The sequence below is a fragment of the Pelodiscus sinensis genome, chromosome 21 (genome assembly GCF_049634645.1).
Source record: "Pelodiscus sinensis isolate JC-2024 chromosome 21, ASM4963464v1, whole genome shotgun sequence".
Taxonomy (NCBI): Eukaryota; Metazoa; Chordata; order Testudines; family Trionychidae; genus Pelodiscus; species Pelodiscus sinensis.
In genome coordinates, this window is record NC_134731.1 from 15,124,791 (window position 1) to 15,149,428 (window position 24,638).

Consider the following 24,638-nt stretch of genomic DNA (forward strand, 5'->3'; position numbering starts at 1 on the left):
GGGGGCGGGGACGGCGGCGCCTGACGTCACAACCAATCGGCGCCCGGGGGCGGGGCTTTCGAGCGTCAAGTGCTGGCGGCGGCGGGGGACGGTCGTGGCTGCAGCATGCTGCGAGGTGCTGGGGGAAGCGCCGCTGGGACTGGGGGTGGGGGTGGGGGTGGGGGTGGGGGGCTGGCTGGCTGGCTGGCTCGCTCGGGGCAGCGGCCTGGCTGCGGGTTTCCGCGGGGAAGTTTCTTTCCCTTCCCGTAGGGCCGGTGGCCGTGCCCCGGGAAGCCTCATTCTAATCCGCCCAAGTGAGAGCTGCTGCTGCTGGGTCTGGCGTGGTGCACCGCAGGCGCGACCTCTTCCCATCTCGGCTTTTCCTTACACTCGCTCCCTGTGACATACTAGCCTTGGGGGCCCCGCAGAGCAGGGCCAGAAGAGCTCTGGCTGCCCTTCAATACTCTCCTTAACACAAAAATACAATACAACGACAAATAGCCTCCCCATGAATCCAACCGACTAAAGGTCACCCCTGGTCTAGACTCCTACCCCTTCCTCTGAGCTGCTGGGGATATTTGGATTTCTCCTGCATTGTCTGTCTTCTTTCCCTTTGCTGTTGTGGTCCTTGTGGCTGTGGCTATATCCACCATACCTTCAAGACCATCTTCAGTTCCCACTCCCAAAAGGTGTCATTCTGATGCTCTTGTTAGATTTGAGTGATATTTGTAACGTGAGGAAGTTAATCAGACCTCACTGCAGTGTTTGCGAGGAATTGTTTATGCCTTGCTTATTTTCCTCTTAGGGTGCTAACTTCATCAATTGTTTGCCTTTTCATTGTGAGTCAGCCCATGCCTTCTGCATTGCCTCCAGAGCTCACTTCTGAAAGTCCTTCATGTTGGAATCAGTACATTTGGGATACTAATGCAAATAGGAAACTAATGAGTCTAAAGGGGGAAAAAAAACAACAAATGGTCTCGTAGCACTCTAAAGACTAACAAAACATGTAGATGGTATCGTGAGCTTTCGTGGGCACAGCCCACTTCTTCAGATGACCGGAGTTATGAATTTAGGATGTGTACACCCAAAATAAATAGGAGAGGGGAAGGGGAGGAAAAAAACGGAAGGGGGTGGGAAACAGAGGGCAGAGGGAATCAGTAAGTATCCACAATATGCCAACATCTTTATGGCTGACCTTGAACAACGTTTCCTCAGCTCCCACCCCCTAACAGCCCTACTTTACTTACTCTACATCGATGACATCATCATATGGACCCACAGAAAAGAGACTCTTGAAGAATTCCACAAGGATTTCAACTTCCTCCCCACCATCAACCTCAGCCTGGACCAGTCCACATGAGAAATCCACTTCCTGGACACTACAGTACAGTTAAATAATGGACAAATTTCTACTACCCTATATTGGAAACCCACCGACTGCTACACTTACCTTCATGCCTCCAGCTTCCATCCCAGACACATTTCTCAGTCTATTGTATACAGCCAAGCCCTAAGATACAACCGGATTTCCTCCGACCCGACAGACAGACAGACAGAATCACTTACAGGATCTTTACAGAGCATTCCTAAAACTGAAATACCCACCTGGAGAAGTGAAGAAACAATTTGACAGAGCCAAAAAAGTACCAAGACATGAACTACTTCAAGATAGACCCAAAAGAGAAAATAACAAAACTCCTTTTGTTATTACCTACAGTCCACAACTCAGACCCCTCCAACGCATTATTCACAATCTGCAACCCATCGTGGAAAATGATCCTTCACTTTCAGAGGCCTTGGGAGAAAAGCCTATTCTTGCTTACAGACAGCCCCCTAACCTGAAACTAATTCTTTCTGGTAACCATGCCACACAACCACATCGTAAGCCTCCAGGAACCCAGCCCTGAAACTAAAAACAATGCCAACTCTGCCCACATATCTATACTGGTGAATTCATCACTAGAGCTAACAACTCAAAAGGACATTTGACTGCACATCCAGTAATTTGATCTATGTGCCCCACTGCTATATATATTGGACAAACTGGACAGGCTCTGCGGGAAAGAATCAATGGACACAAATCAGATATACGTAAAGGAAACATACAGAAACTTATTGGGGAGCACTTCAGTCTTTCACATCACACTTTAAAAGATCTCTGAATAGCTGTCTTGTCACAAACCAGTTCTACAAGCTATATCCACAGGGAAGCATTGGAATTAGAGTTCATCCTCAAATTCAATTTACATACTAATGGACTCAATCATGATGAAAGTTGGTTGGGACACTACCAATGTAACAGCTATTGAAGGTGCATACAGCTCTTTGTGTAGTATCCTTCCTGACACTGGAGTCTGTCTATTGACTTTGATTCTTATCTGCTTCGGTTTAACTTCCCAATCTTCAGATACTTACTTATTCCCTCTGTCTCCCATCCTCCTCCTTTTTCTTCCCTGCCCTTCTCCTCTCCTATTTATTTTGGATGTACACATCCTAAACTCATAACTCCACTCATCTGAAGAAGTAGGCTGTGTCCACGAAAGCTAATGATACTATCTACATGTTTTGTTAGTCTATAAAGTGTTACCAGACTATTTATTGATTTTTTTCTGTAACAGACTAATTCGGCTATCCATGAAGAGTCTAAGGGAGTTAGGTATCCAGTCATGATTGCAATATGAGAGCTGAGTGCCTAACTCCCTCTGGCCCCTTTGATCCAGTCTGTCCATTTGCTATAGTGCCAGCTGGAAGCTGGCAAGCCTTGTGGTCCTTTAAGGAAAGAAAATAATTGTAAGTTCTTTATTGAGAAGTGCCACCAAGTGGTTAGCACTTGGAACTGGATGTTAGGAAGGGAGTTCTAGTTCCATCTCTGTCACTCTGGTGCAAGCAGGGTCTGAGTGACTTCTCCCCAACAGCTAGCTGGGAGTGGGAGAGACTTCAGGAACAAACTGTATTTACATGAACACACCTAAGGCCTGTCTAGTCAGCAACTGAATCTCTGCAGCTGAACAGGTCAGCTGACTAGGGCTTGATCTGATGATGGTTCTGTAAAACCGCTCTGCAGGGGTATGTCTAGACTACATGCCTCTGCTGACAGAGGCATGTAAATTAGACTACCCGACATAAGTCAATGAAGCAGGGATTTAAATATCCCCCGCTTCATTAAAATAAAAATGGCCGCTGCGCTGTGCCGGATCAACTGATTATTGGCACAGTGCAGCAGTCAAGACGCGGATAGGTTGACAAGGGAAGCCTTTGTTGACCGCTCCCTTATGCCTCGTGAAACGAGGTTTACAGGAGCGGTCGACAAAGTCTTCCCCTGTCGACCGATCCGCATCTTGACTGCCGCGTTGTGCTGACGATCAGCTGAGTCTGCACAGTGCGGCAGCCATTTTTATTTTAATGAAGCGGGGGATATTTAAATCCCTGCTTCATTGACTTATGTTGGGTAGTCTAATTTACATGCCTCTGTCAGCAGAGGCATGTAGTCTAGACATACCCTAGATGTATGGGCTTGGCTAAAGCTGGAGCTCTGGTAGGGGGAGGGTCCTAGAGCCTGATCTCCAGTCCAAATGTGAACATCTACACTGCAATTATACAGCCCTGCAACTAAGTACCGTGAGCCTGAGTCAGCTGACCTGGGCCAGCAGCAGTGTTTAACGCAGTGTAGACATACCCTCATTCAAGTCACAGACTCTGTTTTCCCAAACGTGTGCAAACGAGTAGAAGGAGAGCAGCCTTCATAAAATGCTCAAAAATCCTGGGAAATAGGGGCAGAACCTCTGCTGGTGTAAACTGGCATAATTCCCTCATAATTAATGGAGTTCTGCTGCACAGGATCAGCAGACAATCTGGACTGTACTGTGCTAAGTGCAGTGTTTTTTAAAAAAAGCAATGGTTCTGAAACAAAGTACAAATTGGAGACACCCATTTATAGATCTCACTGCAAGACATCAGTACAGAAAATAGACATTGAATTGTGATTTACACCACTAGTGCTTAGTTCTGTTACCCAGTGCCCACAAAGCATATAGATCTCAGCACTCAGAAGTAGTTGTCTACATTTATTAGCAAGAATGTCAAGGTTGAGTAATTCTGTCCCACGCCAGAGACACTGAGGCTGTAATAATGTTCTGGAACAACCTCTCAAAAATATGGAAGACTCAAACTGAAGGACCTCCACGAACAACAAGGGTAGGGAGCTCACAGTGCTGTGGAAGGCCTAAATAACATTCTCTACAAGCTATTCTGTGCTGCTAATGTACAGAATTTACAATGTTCAAAAGCAGATAGACGGTACTGAGCTTGGGCAGGACTTTAATTTGGCTTAGTATAATAGGACTGGAGCTTCAAATAGACCTTCAAGGCAAAGAAATCTGACTAGTGTAATAGGTGGAGGCCAGGCTGGAGAGCCTGAGCCCAAATAAAGAAATTAACAGGAGACACATGCATGTGTGCAAAGGCTTAACTTGGTCTTAGTAGTGACTGGATGTCTGAGAGACTGCATTTGTAAGAGATGAATTCCTGAGCTGCTGAAATTCTATATCACGTATTTCTCTGTTGAAACTGGAATTGTTTGTATGGTTAAGTACCCAATCCTCATCCAAGGACAGAACTTGATGGATAGGTTTTCAATGGTGCTGCTCACCTGGAGTCCCCACTGGTTTCAATGGAAGCTGAAGGTGCTTGGCAGTTTGATAATTAGCTGGCAATTGAACAAAAGTGAGTCAAAACAAAATGAGCCAAATGCTGACATCTTTACTCATGCACAGCTCCAAGTCTGCCTGAAGAAGGGATGGGACTCCAAAGGATGTAAATATGAAGATGAAAACCAATCCTTGAAAGGTTCAGATAATCGTATTTTGATGGTACAGCGACCAATTCTAGTCAAACCTTACCTAAGCAGCACAGCCCAAATTAAACTGGACAGTTGGCTGTTTTCCTTGCTGCCTGTCAGTAATTTGGTTCGGAGACATCTGTGATCACTGACCCATAGATTTGTCTTTCCCAGTCTGACAGCTGTTGCACAAAGCCACGGTTCGGTCTCATGTTTGTTTTGCATTTCTGGACGTATTTCCAAGCCCTCTATAAATACAAGTAAAAACAGGGAGAAGAATCAGGAACTTTTTACTGGATTGTCCAGGTTACCTGTAAGTCTTAGAATTATTATTTGTATTTCCAAAGCACCTAAGAGTTTTAGTCTTGGTGGGCCCAACTGTGCTGGGGCAATATGGACACAGACCAAAAAATGAACCCATATGGTATCTGGACCAGGAGAGAAATAAAAGGACACTGTCAAATACAAGTTTTATTTAACCTTCCATTTTTAGGAATATGCAGTGAAATAAGAAGCACAAAGGCAACTGTCTGAAGGGAGCAGTATTAACAGATGGCACCTTTTTCCAGTCCATAACGATCATTGGCTTGAGTCCAGGATCTGGTCAGTAACTATCAACATTCACAATCAAGTGATGGCTGTCCAGTTGCCTCTGGGAAAGGAGCTGGAAGTCTCAGTCTGGTTTCCATTAATAGGTGTCAATTTCAGAAAGCAATAAGATGAAGGGCTGATGGACCCTGCCATACTTCTCCCCCGGTGGTGCTCTTTGGCTCTTTGAAGGCAGGAGACAATGGATAACTTTACACAATGAGCAGAAGGTTTTCCCCTGCTGTACTACCAGGGATTTGGAATTCAGATGATGTTACTGGGCTTTGGAGGGTTCAGAGTTTAAACTCCTCAGAGCAGAGACTATCTTTTGGTTCTGTTTGTACAGCACCTAGCACTAAGGAGCTTGGCCCATGAAAGGCACCCTGGGCTCTATCTGCAATAGAGACATGATTGTCTCACCCTTCAAATGTTGCACATTTGGGAGCTCTTGGCTTAACGCAGCCTCATGATATCTTTGTTCTCTTAGCCTTCCCCGTCTCAGGACTCAACTTCAGTGGGGCTCTGTGGCCGAACAGAAAGGTAATTTTGCATCTCCTTATAGGCCCTTTCTCCATGGAAAACACACGTTACAATTTAAGCAACAAGTCCTTTGACACCCATGTGATGGGTGTTTTATAAATACAGTAGAGGCCAAATCCTGATCTCATTGAAGTCAATGGCAAAACTCTCATTGACACTGAAGAGCCAGGATTTGGCCCTCTGTCTCCCAAGCAGAGGGAGGATCTTGTGTCTGCTTCCCTACCCGTAAAACAGCATAACAGCCCAGTGTTCATTAGGGATGTTAACGGGTAACTGGTCAAACAGGTATCTGGAAACAGCCCCGCCACCCATGGCCCAGCTGTGGGCAGAGGGCTGCTGCAGCCCCACCGGGCAGCCCCCATTTGGGAGCTGGTAGGGGCAGCTGTGGCAGCCCCACGTGGGGACCAAGAGCTGCGGTGGCAGCAGCACAACAAGCCTGGAGGTAGAGCTGAACTTCAGAATAGCCCCTCCCCTCTGTAATGAGCCAAGCCAATATCCCAGTTATGAATCTTCCTGCACTGTGCAGCTCAGGTCTCTTTTGTCATCTCTGATGTGCCTTCCATCACTCTGCAGGAAGACACAGGTCTCCCTTGCACTACTGGGAGTGATTGTAGTGTAAAATGCTAGCAAGCTTTCTCAATGCAAAAAGCAGAGAGAAGCAGCACCTACCTACAACGGCACTAGGGATGTAAACTCTCATTTTAAAAGTTAACCAGTTAAACACTAAGTTTAACTACTGAACCGTGGAACAGTCCGCTGCTCATGGTGCAACACGGTAGTCTCAGCCAAGCCAGAGCTGTCCCCACCCACAGAGCAGTGGACCTGGCCTGGCTGGTGCCGCCGTGCTGCGGGCAGGGGCAGCTTGAACCTGGCCAGGCCAAACACACTACAGGCAGGGAGCTGCTCCAGCCTGGCCAGTTAACTGGTTACCAGTAAGCATCACCCACTAAGGGTGATGCTTACCTGGTATCTGGTTACTCCTTTACATGGCTAAGCGGGACAGCAGAGATACTCCTGTCCTGGGATGAGCACTATGTGGTATTGCACAGTGCTGATCTGTAGTAGCAAAGCTTTCATCCAGCTATCCCAACTGCTAATTTCAGCCTTCTCGATTGGTAGTTAGCTTCAGGTAATTAGCCCTGAACGTGTTACCCAAATGCACTGCTCCCTTCTCAGGCTATGCTACTGAAGTTGATGAGTAAGGTCTCTCTCACCAGATAAAATCAGAATTTCCCATATCAATCAGGGGCCTAATTAGGATTGCTCAAGCTCAATGAGCTAAAACGTGAAATGCTATTGCGTGGTTTCTTTCAGATCTCTGATACTGGAAATCAGCAGCCTAACCCTCCAGCCTTTACCTCTGTGAGTAATTCTACTCACACAAGTAGTCCAGTGAGTCTATGCACATGCTAGTTACACATGAGTCAGGGTTTTGCAGGAGCATGTTCTAACAGTGCTGTTTCTCTTAACATCCTCACGTTTCAGCCCCCTGAAGGCTCACTAAAGCAGTAGTCTCTAACCTCTTTAACCACAAAATCTCTTTTTCTATTAAGTGCAGTGTAAGATCTACCTCAAACCCAAATACCCTTGCCTCACTTCCTTCCTATCCCTTCTTTGAGGCCTCACCCTGCTTACTCCATCCCCTTCCTCCCCCATCCTCACTCATTTTCATCAGGCTGTGGTAGGGGGTTGGGGTGCCAGCTCTGGTCTTGAGCCAAGGGGTTTGGAGTGTGGAAGGGGCTCCGGGCTTAGTTCAGGGTGGGAGATTGGGGTTCAGAAGGGTTTTCAGGGTGCGAGCTCTGGGAAGGAGTTTGGATGCAGGGGGACTCCCATCTGGGGCAGGACGTTGTGTGAAGGACGAGGTTCAGAGCTGGGACGGGTTCAGGAGGCAGGCTTTGGCTGGGCCCGGTTTAACTGAGATAACTTCCGGGTGGTGGAGCAGTGGGGTTAAGGCAGGCTTACTCCCGTCCTGGCCCTGCATCACTCCTGAAAGCAGCTGGCATGTACAGCAATGGCTCCATGGCACCATGTGCTGCCCCTCTTCTACAGGCACTGAGCCCACGGTTTCTACGGGCCACAGTTCCCATTTATTGATCATTGGGAGCTGCAAGAGTGGTATCTGCAGGCAAGGACAGCATGTGGAAACCCCCTGCTCTGCGTCTCTGAGGGCCTGCAGAGATATGCCAGCCACTTCTAGGAGCAGCAATTGCCATGTGGATAATTACTCTGGCCTTGACAGGTTAGGCATTTTAAAACTCACTACTCAAAGAATTACATTTAAGTGTAAGAGAAAATGAAAATTATGAAATGCACAGACCAGTCAAACACCAAAAACAACCCACTTTGCAAGCAGTTTAAAACTAGTAACAACAATCCCCCATGTATGTGTTGGGTTAGGAGATGAGAGGGAAGGACAGTGTGTGTTTGTGAGAATGACAGAGACACACACAGTGTGTGAGAGTGGCAGAGATTTGCATTGCTAAGCTCCCTCCCTTCCCTTCTGTGTGTGGAGACAGGGTACAGAAGAGGAGAGGAGTGACACCCTGGCATCAGTGCCCCCCCTCTTTTCTCTCTCACACCCTGCACAGCAAGCAGCAGGCTCCTAGGGGGGCAGCTCCAAGACAGAGGGCAGGAGTAGCATGACAGTGGATGGAGGGGCAACTGAAGGGCCAGCACTTGATAGCTTCCTGGCTATACCAGTCAGGATCACCTGTTGGAGGCACCAAGATCTGCCAGTAGATCCAGATCTACTGGTTGGTGACCACTGCACTAAAGCATTTCAGAACTTGCATCCAAACTGGGTCAAAGGCCTAGTCAAAAGAGCCGTGTCAGTAGGTTTCACTGCTGCAGTCCACAGGAGATCAAGACTGTCCACATCTGAGGTTCTCAAATTGTGGTCTGATGACCACCAGGGGTCCACAAGCTCCATTCAGGTGGTCCATGGATAATACCCTCTAAGATGCACACCCGGGAGGCCACACACAAGAAAATGAAGGGCTGCCAATCTAATTAGTAGCCCACAGGGGTGGCTCCACTAATTAGGTGTCTGGACCCTGGAGAAAGATGCACATGTAAGGTGAGGTGGTAGCCTGAAGGGGAACAGGAGGTAGGGGGGAGAGGGAGGGTAGTGGGGTGAGAAGAGAGAGTGGGAGGAATTAGAGATGTGCAGGGTTGTAGCAGCCAGAGAAAGAGGCAACTCTTCCGAGCTCCGGGTCTGTGGCTGCTGTGGCAAGGGAGATACCCCTCCAGATATTAAAATGGCTTGTGTGCTTTTATTTATAGAACAAAAAGAGCTAATTATTCTTAAGAGTTTTATATAGAGCACGTTTTTATCCAGAGTGGTTTACAATGGTCAGCTAGCCTATTGGCACAAACAACAGTCGGGAAGATCATTAAGTGGAATGCCAATACCCTTGGCAATTTTCAAGAAGTCCATGGGAAAAAAAGTTTGAGACCCATTGATCCCATGGGAAAGCTGCATACAACAGGAATCTTAGCATGCCCTCCCCCAACACACCCAGCCTCCTGCCTGCTCCCATAGCCCACCCCCCAGCCCTGACTCCTGTACCTCCTGCTTAGTAACCCTTCCAGTCAGCCACATTTGGGATCCTAGCTTCTGGCTGCATTATCACAGGCCCACGAATCAAACCCAAGTCTCCTTCCTTATGTTACAGAGAAGTCACACAATGCACTTAACATTAAAGGTTGCAGAGCAGTTTTTAAACTAAGAGATGGGGGAAAGCTGATTGGTGCAGAGGAGCACATGGATCGGACAGAGACATCTCTTACAGGAGAGTCTATTGATAGAGATTCTCTAGCTTTTAGTCAGGAGAAGAGGATGGAAGAGGATAAAGTATGGACCAGATCAGACGAAAAACATTCACATAAAAAAGAATCTGACATATCGGAAGAGGGCAGACAAATAAACAGTGACAAGTTTTTAAAGTGCTTGTACACAAATGCTAGAAGTCTAGAAAATAAGATGGGTGAACTAGAGTGCCTCGTGTTAAAGGAGGATACTGATATAATAGGCATCACAGAAACCTGGTGGAGTAGGACAATCAATGGGACACAATCATTTCGGGGTACAAAATATATCAGAAGGACAGAACAGGTCATGCGGGTGGGGGAGTGGCACTATATGTGAAAGAAAATTTAGACTCAAATGAAGTAAAAATCTTAAATGAATCAACATGTTCCATAGAATCGCTATGGATAGTAATTCCCTGCTCTAATAAGAGTATAACAGTAGGGAATCTATTATTGACCACCTGACCAGGACAGTAATAGTGACTATGAAATGCTAAGGGAGATTAGAGAGGCTGTCAAAATAAAGAACTCAATAATAGTGGGGGATTTCAACTATCCCCATATTGACTGGGCCGATGTCACCTCAGGACGAGATTCAGAGACAAAATTTCTTGATACCTTAAATGACTGTTTCTTGGAGCAGCTGGTACAGGAACCCACAAGGGGAGAGGCAATTCTCAATTTAGTTCTGAGTGGCATGCAGGATCTGGTCCAAGAAGTAACTATAATAGAACTGCTTGGAAATAGTGCCCATAATATAATAACATTTAACATTCCTGTGGTGGGAAGAACACCTTAGCAGCCCAACACTGTGGCATTTAATTTCAAAAAGGGGAACTATGCAAAAATGAGGAGGTTATTTAAACAAAAATTAAAAGGTACAGTGACTAAAGTAAAATCCCTGCAAGCTGCATGGGCTCTTTTTAAAGACACCATAATAGAGGCCCAACTTAAATGTATACCCCAAATTAAAAAACATAGTAGAAGATCTAAAAAAGAGCCACTATGGCTTAACAACCATGTAAAAGAAGCAGTGAGAGATAAAAAGACATCTTTTAAAAAGCAGAAGTCAAATCCTAGTGAGGTAAATAGAAAGGAGCATAAACACTGCCAAATTAAGTGTAAAAATGTAATAAGAAAAGACAAAAAGGAGTTTGAAGAACAGCCAGCCAAAAACTCAAAAGGAAATAACAAAATGTTTAAGTACATCAGAAGCAGGAAGCCTGCTAAACAACCAGTGGGGCCCCTGGACGATCGAGATACAAAAGGAGCACTTAAAGATGATAAAGTCATTGCGGAGAAACTAAATGACTTCTTTGCTTCAGTCTTCACAGCTGAGGATGTTAGGGAGATTCCCAAACCTGACCTGTCCTTTGTAGGTGACAAATCTGAGGACTTGTCACAGATTGTCATTAGAGGAGGTTTTGGAAGTAATCGATAAACTTAACAGCAACAAGTCACCAGGACCAGATGGCATTCACCCAAGAGTTCTGAAAGAACTCAAATGTGAAATTGCGGAACTATTAACTATGGTTTGTAACCTAGCCTTTAAATCAGCTTCTGTACCCAAGGACTGGAAGTTAGCTAATGTAACGCCAATATTTAAAAAGGGCACTAGAGGCGATCCCGGCAATCACAGACCGGTAAGTCTAACATTAGTACTGGGCAAATTAGTTGAAACAATAGTAAAGAATAAAATTGTCAGACACATAGAAGAACATAATTTGTTGGGCAAAAGTCAACATGGTTTCTGTAAAGGGAAATCATGTCTTACTAATCTATTAGAGTTATTTGAAGGGATCAACAAACATGTGGACCAGGGGGATCCAGTAGATATAGTGTACTTAGATTTCCAGAAAGCCTTTGACAAGGTCCCTCACCAAAGGCTCTTATGTAAATTAAGTTGTCATGGGATAAGAGGGAAGATCCTTTCATGGACTGAGAACTGGTTAAAAGACAGGAAACAAAGGGTAGGAATAAATGGTAAATTTTCAGAATGGAGAGGGGTAACTAGTGGTGTTCCCCTAGGACCAAACCTATTCAACTTATTCATAAATGATCTGAAGAAAGGGGTAAACAGTGAGATGGCAAAGTTTGCAGATGATACTAAACTGCTCAAGGTAGTTAAGATCAAAGCAGACTGTGAAGAGCTTAAAAAAGATCTCACCAAACTGAGTGACTGGGCAACAAAATGGTAAATGAAATTTAATGTGGATAAATGTAAAGTAATGAATGTTGGAAAAAATAACCCCAGCTATACATATAATATGATGGGGGCTAATTTATCTACAGCTAATCAGGAAAGAGATCTTGGAGTCATCGTGGATAGTTCTCCGAAGACATCCACATAGTGTGCAGCGGCAGTCAAAAAAGCAAAGAGGATGTTAGGAATAATTAAAAAAGGGATAGAGAATAAGACGGAGAATATCTTATTGCCCTTATATAAATCCATGGTACGCCCACATCTTGAATACTGCGTACAGATGTGGTCTCCTCATTTAAAAAAATATATACTGGCATTAGAAAAGGTTCAGAGAAGGGCAACTAAAATGATTAGGGGTTTGGTACAAGTCCCATATGAGGAGAGATTAAAGAGACTGGGACTTTTCAGCTTGGAAAAGAGGAAACTAAGGGGAGATATGATAGAGGTCTATAAAATCATGAGTAGTGTGGAGAAAGTGAATAAGGAAAAGTTATTTACATGTTCCCATAACAGAACTAGGGGCCACCAAATGAAACTAATGGGCAGCAGGTTTAAAACAAATAAAAGAAGTTCTTCTTCACACAGTGCATAGTCAATCTGTGGAACACCTTACCTGAGGAATTTGTGAAGGCTAGGACTATAACAGGGTTGAAAAGAGAACTAGATACATTCATGGAGGGTAAGTCCATAAATGGCTATTAACCAGTATGGGTAAGGAATGGTGTCCCTAGCCTCTGTTTTTCAGAGGGTGGAAATGGATCTAGGCAAGAGATCGCTTGATCATTACCTGTATGATTCACTCCCTCTGGGACACCTGGCATTGGCCACTGTCAGCAGACAGGGTATTGGGCTGGATGGACCTTTGGCCATTCTTATGTTCTTAATGTATGATTTCATTAACCAGGTGATCTGCATTAAGGCACAGGATACTTGCTCCTCCTTATGATAGCACCTCTAAAGTCTCCAGAAACAGCAATGTACAACAGATCAAGTCACTCTCTGCAGCAAGCAGAGTGGATGTACCTTTAAGGGATAATGGAACGAATGCATGAGGAAGGCCATTACTGCCGTGCTGCTCCGACTTAAACCCAGGGTAGAGAAAACCAGAACCGCTCCAAGAGCCAGCTGAGCATCTAAATAAAGAAAAGGGCATTACAAGTGAGTATCTCGAAAATCAACACCAGGTAACCCTGCCCTGCTTGTTATTTTAAGTCAATTTCTAATGCAAGTGCTCTCTTCAGCAGGAAAGCGACCCGTAAATGACTGAACACCTCCAGTTAGTTGAGGCTCTCAGAACCATGCTCTGAGGTGTCAGAAGAGTACAAACATCTACACTCAATGGACCAGCGTGCACACTTGGTAGCTACAGATCAGGATCCACTCACCTATGAAATGACAAATGGTAGGGAAAGATGACAAAAGATCCTCATGGGGGGAATCTGTTACAGAAACATGAAGAAGTTTTTTGCTTTCATCTGTGAAACTGGAAAGAGAGAACAGAGAGATGTTAAACAGACCCATAAAGTCATTCTGGCAAACTACTTGATGGGGCAAATCAGCAATATTTTAATTTGCAGTTACACAAGGAATAGCTTTTCATAGTCATCATCATGGTAAAGAAGAGTGAGTAAAACACTGAGGCTGCATTAGCTGGATAACCAATAGGTCAACAACTATAAACTATGTTTATATTTATGTATTAACATGACTCTACTGTATGTTCTACCTAGGAGCCTGATGAAGGCAGATAGCTGAAAGCAAGTGTTTTTTTCATGTCATACTTGTTTTTGGAGTTCCCCAAATGGTGTATACCTCACAAAGAATCTCATTTCACTGAGAAAGGACCGAGAAACAATGAAGAAGAATTTTAAGCTGTACAGCTGCATTTCATGCAAGGAGCAGTAACTTGGAGCTGAGAGGAATCCCAGTTCTTTGAGATTTTTAAGGGTTCTCTTTGGAGCCGGACACATAAGAAAGGCTTGGTTATTAGTAAAACTGACTGTGCAGAAGTGACCAGGTGAAAAGCTGTATTCTCCCTCACTTGCTACATGCTGCTCAGTCACATATTTGCAAAATGTCACTGGGTTTTCGGCTGTATTTCTAATATAACTTGCCCACTGACTTGAGTGGCTAGTCAAGTGGCTTCAGTCATTGATGAATACAGAAAAAGAAGTAAGAGAAATCAGAGTAAAGGTATATGACTTACATCTGAAGTATATGAGCGTGTAAGTTTTCCTCTTAAATGTTGTTTCAAAATTTAGCATGAGGTTCACCACAGATTCATGCTGAGTCCTGGAATCCTAGGCCCACACCTTCACAAGTATGTAGCTACCTAAGTTCCATTAATTCAATGGGAAGTACACACTGTACCACTGAGGATCTAGGCCCTAGTGCTAAAGTTTCCATTCTTGCTCTACATAGTATAATTTCTTCTGAGTTATGGTAGACTGATGCAGCAATGAGTCTTTGCTTTGAAACCTCTATACTAGAGAAGTCAGACGAACAAGTGTTGAATAAATTTAAATGTATCCCATTACTTCTAATCACCATCCTACTCTGACTGACTCTCTCACAAGGGTCCTGGAAGGTTTACAAACATGCAGCTTCTGCTACTGGGCTCAAGTGGGTAGCAAGTTTAAAAGAAACAAAAGGAAGTATTTCTTCACACAGCATACAATCAACCTATAGAGCTCCTTGCCTGAGGATGTTGTGAAGACCAGACTTTAACAGAGTCCAAAAAAGAACTAGATAAATTAATGGAGGTTTGGTCCAGCAATGGCTATCAGCCAGAATGGGTAGGGATGGTGTCCCTAGCCTCTATTTGTCAGAGGCTGGAAATGGGTGACAGGAGAGGGATCACTTGATGATTCCCTGTTCTGTTCATTCCCTCTGGCCATCTGGCATTGGCCACTGTCAGCAGACAGGATATGGGGCTGGATGAACCCTTGGTCTGACCCAGTCTGGCTGTTCTTATTTCCCTATGTTCTAATGATATATTGCATCACTTGGCAGCTTTTCATACACACAAAGATCAATGCAAATCCAACTGGACCATCTGACTTACAGTGTTGCAATCTCCTCTGAGATGTTGACTTGTGCTTTGATTTTCAGATCCTTCTGAATCTGTGGGTCACAGGCCTGTCTGTAATCTCCCATATATAACTTAGCAGGCAGTATCTCTACAGGGTATGGCTGAAAGGCATCCAGTTCCTGCAGAAGAGGCACAAAAGGGTTAATACAGATAAATGAACTTATTTCTATTTGTCTTAATCTTACCTTGGAAAGTTCTTATACCTGGATCCTGAGAAGAAATGAACCAGTGCAAAGTCAGTGTCCCACAGCTACATTCAAACAGAAAGGAGGTACATTCATTTAATCAGACAGATATTCTGTAGATCAGAAGTTATCACTAGACTCAGTCAGTGAAATTAACATAGTTACTGCCAATGTGATCCTGCTGAATTTTAAGATTAAGAGTCAGACTATGTCTTTTATTGTACAGAGGGTACTTCAGGCCATGTCTCCACTTGCCATACCAGAGATCAATCCTTTGGCATTTAATTTAGCAGGTCTAGAAAAGACCCACTAAATCAAATGCTGAGAGCACATCTAGATACTCGTTGCAGTCTCAAGGAGTAAAGGAAGCAGATGGGAGCGCTTGTTTCCATTGGCTTCCCACAGTGAAGATGGCACCAACCTCAGCTTAAGGCAGGGGTGGACAACCTTTCTTGGATCAGGGTCTGCCAACCCCCAGGCCAGTAGATTTTATGTGCTCCAGCCCCACGGCGGGATAGCAGGGGGCTGGAGCACCAGCGCAGGCTCCCCAATGCTGGTGGGGGGAGCACCGAGTCTCAGGGGCTGGATCTAGGCAAGCTGGGAGCCGCAGGTTCCCTATCCCTGGCTTAAGGTATGTTGACTCCAGCTAAGTTATTTACATACTTAATGTAAAACAGAAGGAGTAACAGAAAGAAAAGACTTGTATCAGTGACAAGTCACTACCTTTTTTTTAAAGCCTTGTTCTAGATGTTAAATTTGGATGCTTATCTCTCTCAGTCTGAACAGGTTCCAGCCTGGCTAATGTTTGGTAAGAGAACAGGATACTGCTGGAAACAATGTAAGTGACTGAATAGGTAGCACTTTTCTCTTTGAGTCAATATTGAAAAAATGTATCGGCGTTTGCTTTGTGATCCTTTGGGATGAAAGCCATTGCACAGAAGAAGTTATTGAAGACATATCCTCATAGTCAGTCAAACAAACAAAGCCACAACTTCTGCCCAAACATGCCATTGTTAGAATACCTCAGACTACTAGAACCCGAAGAGACGTGTTTACTCTAAGAGCACTTTCTTGTTAGTCTGTTTCCCATGTTGTTTGTGTGACATTTTCCATATAACATCAGGGAGAGAAAAACAGTTTCTTGTGGTTGAAAATCCCCTCCAAAATTAGGAGGGGTACCCAGGGACAAGGGTAATACTTGAAATGGCTTTTGATTCCTTTTAAAAAATGTTTTAAAATCAAATTGACTGTGTCCCTTTAATTATCACTACAGAATTCACTAGCATTAGTTGAAAATGCTATTCATAGCATAAAAGCCTGGCACTTTTTGCCAACAATCTCACCTGAGGCATCCAGAATATCTTCTGAGTCCTCAAGAAATGGTAGCATGCAGTGAAACGCTCGTAGCCTCCTTTCAGGATGAGGACTGGGTGGCGGGTAAACTGCTCTAAGACTCTGGCGCACTGGGTGGCAGCCCCTTCCTCAGCATCTAAAAACACAGAAAAGCTACAACACATGGCTGTTATAGGGAACTGCATGGGATATGGATTATTTCCAACAGGCCCTGAGTTGTTGGGGTAAAACCCTGATCCTACCGACATCAGTGGCAAAACTCCCTTTGGCTTCAGTGGAGATAGGATTCCACTCCTGGTATCTGAAGGACCTTCAGAGACAGGGTCAAAAGCTACAGTCACTAATAGCTCCACAATAACTCCTGTTATTCTCTCTGGATTCCCAGCAGTGAGGTAAACTACAGGGAAGAACTGCTATTTTAACCAGCCCTGATTATAGGGGTGGCCTTTTCTTTGGTTCATTAAGCCACTAAAGAGAAGGCAAAGGAGACACAGGAAGGTGCCTTGGGAAATTTTCACATTGTTGATCTAACATGACCCCAAATGGGGTTAATAATGTTTTTCTCCCAGACTCATCTCTGATTAGCTTCAGCTTTACCTACTTTAGAAGCAGCTAAATTAGCACAATGGAAATCTGATTCTGGTCCTCCAGTACATTCCATTTTCATGTCGCACCGAAGAGGATTTTTCTCTTCAATAAAACTCTGAAATAAGGCCCCATTTTAGCTTGTACCTAACGAGACTGTTCCTGTGAGCCAGTTATGCATGTACATAATTGTTTGTAGGGTTAGCTCCTAGATTTGTCACAGGAGTCTCCAGTAAGACCATTTGAATTCAAGTTATATGTTTGGAACAATGTACCACAGATACAGAAGAAAAGTCAGATGTAAAGATCAAGACTTTACATTTCCAACTGCCTAACAATTTAGTGTGTCAAATTTTGGGTGCCCAAGTTGAGACACCATAAAGAGATCTGAATTTCAGAATGCACCAGGCACCCAGTCTCTCAAAAATCAGGTGTCTCTAAGGAAACTCAAGTTGAAGCACTCTAAATTGTTAGTCACTTTTGAAAACCTAGGCCAAAGGATTTTCCTGTACAAAATGGGAATCTAAGTCTCTGATTGCATAGTGAGCTTTGAGCAGACAGGCCATTGCAAAATCGAGACCCAAAGCTCTGACTGGATCATATATCACAGACAAGGTACATGTTTCTTCACTTCTTAGGTCAGGTCTACATTAGGATATTAGGCTGATATAAGTATGTCACTCAGCAATACAGTTAAACCAACCTTAACCCAAGTATGCACAGACCTCAGTCAATAGCAGAATTCTCCCATCAACCTAGCTACTGCACCTCTAAAAGGGTGCATCTAGATAGCACCCTTCTGTTGAAATAAGCTATACAATTTGCGCAATGCAAATTGTGTAGCTTATTCCGAGTTTAAATAAGAAGAGCTTATTTTGAAATTTGGCACTATCTATACAGTGCCAGATTTCAAAATAAGGCACTATTCTGACAAATCCCTTAACCCTCATGGAACAAGGGCTACAGGGACACTGGAATAGCACACCCACTACTTCAGGAAATAGTGGGCGCTTTTAAAGACGCAACACAGTCTACATACCCCATGGTGGATAAACTGCAGCAACAGGAGAATCTGTCCTATTGCGTGGGTAGCATCTTCACTGAAGCATGAGAGAGGTGTTACTGCAGCTGTGCCCATGTTGGTTTATGCGTAGACAAGCCCTTTGTTAGGTCTTATCTACCAATAGCTGGATTTTAAGAGTTTACAAAGCATTTTTAACAAGCTAGCAGTAAACATTTCAACGTTCTTACCTTCATCAGTTTCAAACTAATGCCTGAAACAAGCTGAAATATGCTGAAAGTGGATCAAATATACTTAAAAAAATCTATAGTTTGCAAAATACTGCTGTGCTAACTAGACCAGTTATTTTCACTTTGCAACACTGGTTAATGGAGAAGTGGCAGATCTAGAAACAAAGCCTGTGATTCTGCAGTAAGCTCCAAGGTCACTGCAAGTTCACAGTCTAAAAGGCAATCTGAAGTTTGGGAAAATACTACTTTAATGTTTTCCGGTATCTTTAAATTAACTCAACAGATTCACAAAGATATCAGTGGCATGATCTGCATTTTATTCTATGGGTTTTCCATAGAACTTCTTCTAATTATTACTCTCATTAAAGTCCTACTTTTATTACTGTAATAATGCAAAGCCTTTTCAAAATCCTGAGCTTACTAATAAAATGAAAGAACTCACTTTGTGAACATGAAGAACTGGATTCAGATCCTGAGATCACTGAGACAGGTTTTGTCCCTAAAATGCAGTAAATAAACACACTCAACCCCAGCTGCACTGGGGAAAATAGCATATTTTCCTCTTAAATGGCTTTAAAAGTGAATGGTTCACAGATTGGAAAATAAGACAGCCGAGATGAGGGACCAGAAAAAGCTGGATTTATGAACCCCAGAATAAAACATGTGAAATATGACAAACAGAGGCTTATTGATAGCATAGTGTGGATAGCTGGAGTGTGTCAAGTTATTTGAAATAGAAAAGTTGATAAAGGTAAGTGAGAAATGAGAGGCATTCACATACCAAGATGATGGGCTTGACAGAAGAGAACAGAATACAGCTGAACTTTGAGTTGTAGCAAGAATCTTTCTCGCTGCTAGAAAACATACCTTTTACATCCTCCACAGAACCATCATAATAGGGATCATCCAAAGAGCTGGTTTTGCCATCATACACGACACAATATTTGACACACTCCAGCTCAACTGATTGAGGTACCAGGTATTCCCCCATAGGATTCTAGCAGAGCCACAAAAGAATCTTATTAAGGGGGAACTGCATTTTTTCCTCATGGAACTATCCCTACAATTTCTCCTAGTTCACCACTGTACCGTATGTTAAAGAAACTAGGGGAAATTCTGAAGTGATGTAAATTACATGTCAGCAAGTGCATCTGGGTCTATGGCTCAGCTAGGATGGTATGTACCATATACGCTAAGAAACTGCCAGAAGGTATATGTTATCCCAACTTAGTCCTGGTTTACTGTTGTCCTTCTCCTTGAGTAGTCATTTACACCAGTGTAAAGTGAGAATAAGCACTTCAGAATGGTAGTGATTTACATCCAGACTGCACAGGTGTAAATGCAATGCAGTGGGGAGTACGGCCTCCTCAGGGTCATCCTTTTGTTTCATCCTATCTTTTGAGCATCAGCTTTCCCCCCTAGATCTCTTAATGGTTTTTTCCTTAAGCTCTCAGCCTGTAGCCCTGCAGTGTTTATTTATCATTGTATTGGTCACCTCACAACTATTTTTGTTCCTGTTTTCTTGAAACCTTCACCTGTAATTCTTATCAAATGTAGTGATGTTTACTGGTGAAGGAACTTAGGTTGAGATTTACAAGGGGGTTACACACACAGTTTCCTTTGATGGGACTTGTGGACCTAACTCCCTTTGGTGAGACCCAGAAGTCAGGAATGGAAAAGACCTAGGAGGTCATTTTGTTGGCCTACCTGACTATCCAGTAGATTTTCTCAATGCTCTGCCCTGTCTAATGTTAAACATCTCAAGCAATGGGGGTTTCACCATCACCCTTTGTGAGACAACTTTGCACTGTACTAGCTCTTCTTGCTACAATATTCTTCTTTGCTATTCAACCTAAATGTCTCTCCTCTTTAGCCTACTATCATCTCACTTCCCCTCTTTTCTACCCCAAACTGCATCATCTCTTGTGGAACGAATGAAACATTCCAGAATCAGGCAGGAGAGAGACTGGAGCTGTTCCGCATCTTTTTAAGCCAAGTCTATCTCACTGCTACATGCTAAATCCTAGAATCATCAATATTTGCTACTCATTCATGATCCAGAGCATTTACTCTCCTGGAACACGGGGATACAAAGTGTTCTGTTCCCATGACAGCAGAAGCATGGGTGGTGTTAGCTTTTCTATTTTCTGGAGAAGGGGCAGCTTTAGCTTCCTGTCAGTTCCCTGGAGGTCTTGTTGGTGACACTGACCTGGTGACATGCTTATTAGTGAACCCCTCTCCACCAGCCAGAACAGAAGGTCATGAAAGACAGCACACATGAATGATAAGCCTTGAAACCACAACTTACCAGCTTAACCCTTCTTGCTGTAATCACATGGCTTTCATTGTACTCACGCTTTGTACGGGCATCTGGAAATAACAATGAAGGTAGTGTGAATGGCTTAGTACTTCAAGGCAGAATCCTGCTCTGAATGAAGCAAATGGGTGAGCAAGGTCCACTGGACAAGGCCCTTTCCCTGCAAAGAGCTTTACAAATCTTACAACTAGATACCCACCACCAAAATACAGATTGTATACATTTCTCCATGGGATTCCATGTTTATTGTGCCTATTGACTTTCAGATTAAATATCTCACTTTGCAAGAAAAACAGTATTTTTTTCAACCAGCTCTTTCTCCCATAATTCCATTCCTCTGTTGCACTAACACAGATAATAGTTACAATGCATTTTGTTATTACATGAAATAGATATGACTGACTGCACCCAGGCGCCATATTTACATCACCACTTTTAAATTATGGCATCATTAAATCAGCCTATGAAAAATTCTTAGCTGAATTAGGAGTTCTTATCATGAAATAATATAATTCTTGTTACCATTTATTTAGTGTTTCATATGTTCAAAGCATTATACAAACATTAACTAATTATCCCTCCCAGCAACCCTGTGAGGAACGCAGCATTAGCAGGTGAAATTCATCTCAGGTGTAATTGAGTGCTCTTACATCAGGGATGAACTTGGCCCATTATCTGCATTTGCCTGTTGGTGAAACAAGTACTGGCGGCCAATTCAGAGTTAATATAAACCGTGCGCAAGTTACACACTGATAAAGTGACTTAAGACACTGTAATGTACATGTTGATGGGGTGGGACTGGAGAGTGGTATGTCAGATAAGGCAAATAATACAAACTGGTAACAGAAAGAAGATGTCTGCTTTATCTTTTCATATATTTTCCTAAACTTTCAGAGGTAGCTGAGTTAGTCTGTAACTGAAAAAAAACTTCTGTAACTGAAAAAAAACTTCTTCAGATGTAGTATGCCCACAAAAGCTCATGATACCAACTACATGTTTTGTTAGTCTTTAAGGTGCTACTAGATTATTTGTTTTTTAAGTTTTTCCTAGATTTTCCTGTTAGTTGTTTTTTCTGCTATATCCCTCTCTTCTACTCCCACATGAAATAAATTACATCTAGTTATAAGCATGCACTGAACACTTTAATTTACACCATTTCTAAATTAGGACAGCAGCAGAGGACACAATGGATTCCTGGATTCCAGTCACATGCTCAGTTCTCAAGACCATGTTGCCTCTTCTAAGGCTAAGCCTGCAATGTAAATATAGGTGCACTTATTACATTAAGATACCTATTGTGAGAAAGCCACCTCAATGTGAAATCCTAGCAGAAACAGGTCAACTCCTGTGCCTTGTGTCCACCAGGTTTTTACACTAAGGTGCAAAGCACATCTTTATTTGCAGTGAAAACATGGCCTGTGTGATGGCGCATCGGGGAGCCCCCTGACCCTGCACCCCCGTCCGCAGCAAGATGTGACTCTGCCAGCCAGTAGAATAGAGAGGGTTTATTGCTGTTCCGAGATACAGCACAGCATAGGACCGATGCAGGCATAAGAGGATAGGCCAACAGTCCTAGTTCCCTTAGGGGAAGGGTTTACAGGTCCCTGAACCCCCACCCCCTACACTGGTTAGACTGCTTCCTCCATGCTTCCCCACACTCTCACTGCCCCCTCCCCAAGCCACACCCTTCCTTTGTTCAAACCCTTCCCTGGTCAGATGAAAACCGGTTGGGCCGTTGTCTACGTGACATGAAGGCCCTCAGGGGCAACCTGCCGCTGGGCAGTGCTTACAGACAGAGGCCAGTAGGGGTCATCCACAGCCCACAGCCAGTGAACGCCCAACCACAGTGGGCCTTCCTAGGGCCACTAGAGTAGACAGTCCTTCAACTACATCACAGCCTTTGAGAAATAGGTCTCCCAAATTCCAATAAAAGAAGATACAGCTTCAAAGTAGAGTACTAACTACTATACATAAAATCACACTGACCCACAAATTCTTCTAAGCCAGTGGTCCCCAACCGTTTGGGGTTGCCGGGTGCCAGGGGGCGTGGCTGTTCGCCCGCCGGGCGCCTGCGGGGGCGGGGCCCCCCCATAGCCGCATTCCGGGGCCGGCGCTCTCCCCTCAAGCGCCGCGCGCCCGGGGCCGGCGCTCTCCCGCCCCTCCCCCAAGCGCCGTGCGCCTGGGGCCGGCGCTGGCGCTCTCTCCCCCCCCTCCCCCAAGCGCTGAGCGCCCGGGGCCAGTGCTCTCTCCCCCAAGCACGGTTCTAAGCATTATACAATCACATGCATGCTAATACTTCAAGCAGCACTGAGGACTCTGTTGTCCCCTAAACCTTGTACAATCATTTACACAAGTGCAAAGGGAGTGTAATTCAACTCCCAGGTAATAGGCATCTTTTCAATGACATTTATGGCAGTTAGGTCACTCCTATAGCATGTTTACAGTTTCATGACAGTCTAACCCCAATAATTAAACAATAAATCACATTTGTGCCAAAGTGCACATTAAAAATACATATCAACACTCTTGTTAGCTTACCCAGTAAACAGAGATAGTTAGGTTCAGTTAACCTGGAGAGCTTGGTGGACTGATTCAATATGTTGTAAAGTTCAGTAGGCTCACACAGAACCAACCCTGCCATTTTACTGTATGGAAAAAATAATTAAAGAGTCAGTACATTCTTAAAAATTGAGTTATTGCAAAGTAACCTAGGTAGCCACTCCTCTGTGAATGAAAACAACTGCTTTGAGCCCAAGCTTGAGTCCTTAAATCCTTACCTTCATGTCGAATATTTGCTCCATGAGAACTATAAGATCAGGTGTTTAAAAAATACACCGGTCAGAATTCTAGACCTGTGCACATCATTCAGATCTGAAATGAACAAGGAGAGATCCTATTCCCTAAAATCAGGACTTACATTTCTAAACATTGTTTTCTTGAGGTGGGGGTGTGAAATTCATGTTCAGTATTTCTAAATTTAGGGATTGGGTTGAGTGGAGTTGAGGCTAAATTCACTGGAAGAAACACAAGCTTGGCATTCCAGAGGACTGGGGACATGGTTATTAACAATTTATTTCATAATAACCTAGAAACATGTGTTTCCCAAGTATCTGTGTTATTAGGAACCCGGATAGGTACCCCATCTATCAGCAATGGGAAACTGAAATGCCTGAGATCCAAACTCTGACCAGATCCAAACTTCCACATCCTCGAACCTCTTAGAGTTCCTCTCTACATTTTGTAAAAAAAACCAAAAACAAACACCCCCAAAACAGAGAGACCCCAAATGTCAATTAATACAAAATAAATCAATAGGACCCCAGCTGCAAGTGATCCAGACCAAGGGTGGGGATCCCAAACCTCACATTAAATGTCACCTTTGCCGCCTGCACAGGTTCTCCTACTCTCCATGGAGTTTGCAGCCATGGTACCCAAGGTGTCCTTTACCATGGCACCTGTACACCTGTGGAATTGTGGGTGTCATGGAAACCTGTTACCATGACAGCTGCAGCATCCATTGCCATGGCACCTATGACGATACCTGTAGAATCTGTTGCCATGACACCCACAGAGCTGTTACCATGGCACCTGAAGCATCAGTTGCCATGGCATTTAGGACCCCCGTGGAAGCTGTGCCCTGCGGTTCACGTTATGGCTACCCCCAGCTCAGAAAGGGTCCTTCAACATCCCGGGCCCGCTCCCATCCCCCGCTCACCTCCTGGTTGCTACTCAGTGACGCTCGGCCGTAACCAAGGCTGACGTCCTTTGGGACCGCCCCTTGCCCAGCTCTCGCGATCCTTTGGCGGGCTGGGATCCGCCGCCTGAGCATTGAGCGGGGCCGCGTGGCGGGAGGGGCGTTGAAGTCTCGCGGTGCTTGGGGGCGGAGCTCTCGCGGAGCT

The 24,638-nt window shown here is 44.2% G+C and overlaps 1 protein-coding gene and 1 long non-coding RNA gene across 10 annotated transcripts; one reads left to right on the plus strand and one right to left on the minus strand.

Annotated features, from left to right (window-relative positions):
• Nucleotides 1-35: 35 nt before the first annotated feature.
• Nucleotides 36-13,336, plus strand: LOC142819270 (uncharacterized). 2 transcript variants are annotated; one of them, XR_012897101.1, is made up of 3 exons: nucleotides 36-115; nucleotides 12,862-13,115; nucleotides 13,199-13,336. It is a non-coding gene; the product is annotated as an uncharacterized LOC142819270 (long non-coding RNA). The 2 variants fall into 2 exon arrangements; XR_012897100.1 differs by having other exon boundaries at nucleotides 37-115; nucleotides 13,202-13,336.
• STYXL1 (serine/threonine/tyrosine interacting like 1) lies at nucleotides 4,718-24,593 on the minus strand. 8 transcript variants are annotated; one of them, XM_075904946.1, is made up of 11 exons: nucleotides 24,281-24,444; nucleotides 23,517-23,610; nucleotides 23,278-23,384; nucleotides 20,731-20,792; nucleotides 19,290-19,419; nucleotides 18,865-18,921; nucleotides 16,577-16,722; nucleotides 15,022-15,167; nucleotides 13,343-13,440; nucleotides 12,981-13,090; nucleotides 4,718-5,064 (listed from the first exon to the last, which is right to left on the minus strand). In XM_075904946.1, exons 3-11 carry the CDS (start codon nucleotides 23,378-23,380, stop codon nucleotides 4,933-4,935), a joined length of 984 nt encoding a protein of 327 aa, XP_075761061.1. In that variant the 5' UTR covers nucleotides 23,381-23,384; nucleotides 23,517-23,610; nucleotides 24,281-24,444; the 3' UTR covers nucleotides 4,718-4,932. The 8 variants fall into 8 exon arrangements, with proteins under 8 accessions (XP_075761061.1, XP_075761059.1, XP_075761060.1 ...); XM_075904944.1 differs by lacking the exons at nucleotides 23,517-23,610; nucleotides 24,281-24,444 and adding an exon at nucleotides 24,455-24,593; XM_075904945.1 differs by lacking the exon at nucleotides 23,517-23,610.
• Between the last annotated feature and the right edge of the window lie 45 nt (nucleotides 24,594-24,638).

Excerpts from the sequence above, each read along its gene's own strand:
- STYXL1 (XM_075904944.1), bottom strand. The coding sequence starts at position 23,380 with ATGGCAGGGTTGGTTCTGTGTGAGCCTACTGAACTTTACAACATATTG. Across the intron at positions 16,723-18,864 it reads CAGTTCTTCATGTTCACAAA|ATGCTGAGGAAGGGGCTGCC; the intron begins GTGAGTTCTTTC and ends CTGTGTTTTTAG. Across the intron at positions 5,065-12,980 it reads CGTTCCATTATCCCTTAAAG|AGGGCTTGGAAATACGTCCA; the intron begins GTACATCCACTC and ends TTGTATTTATAG.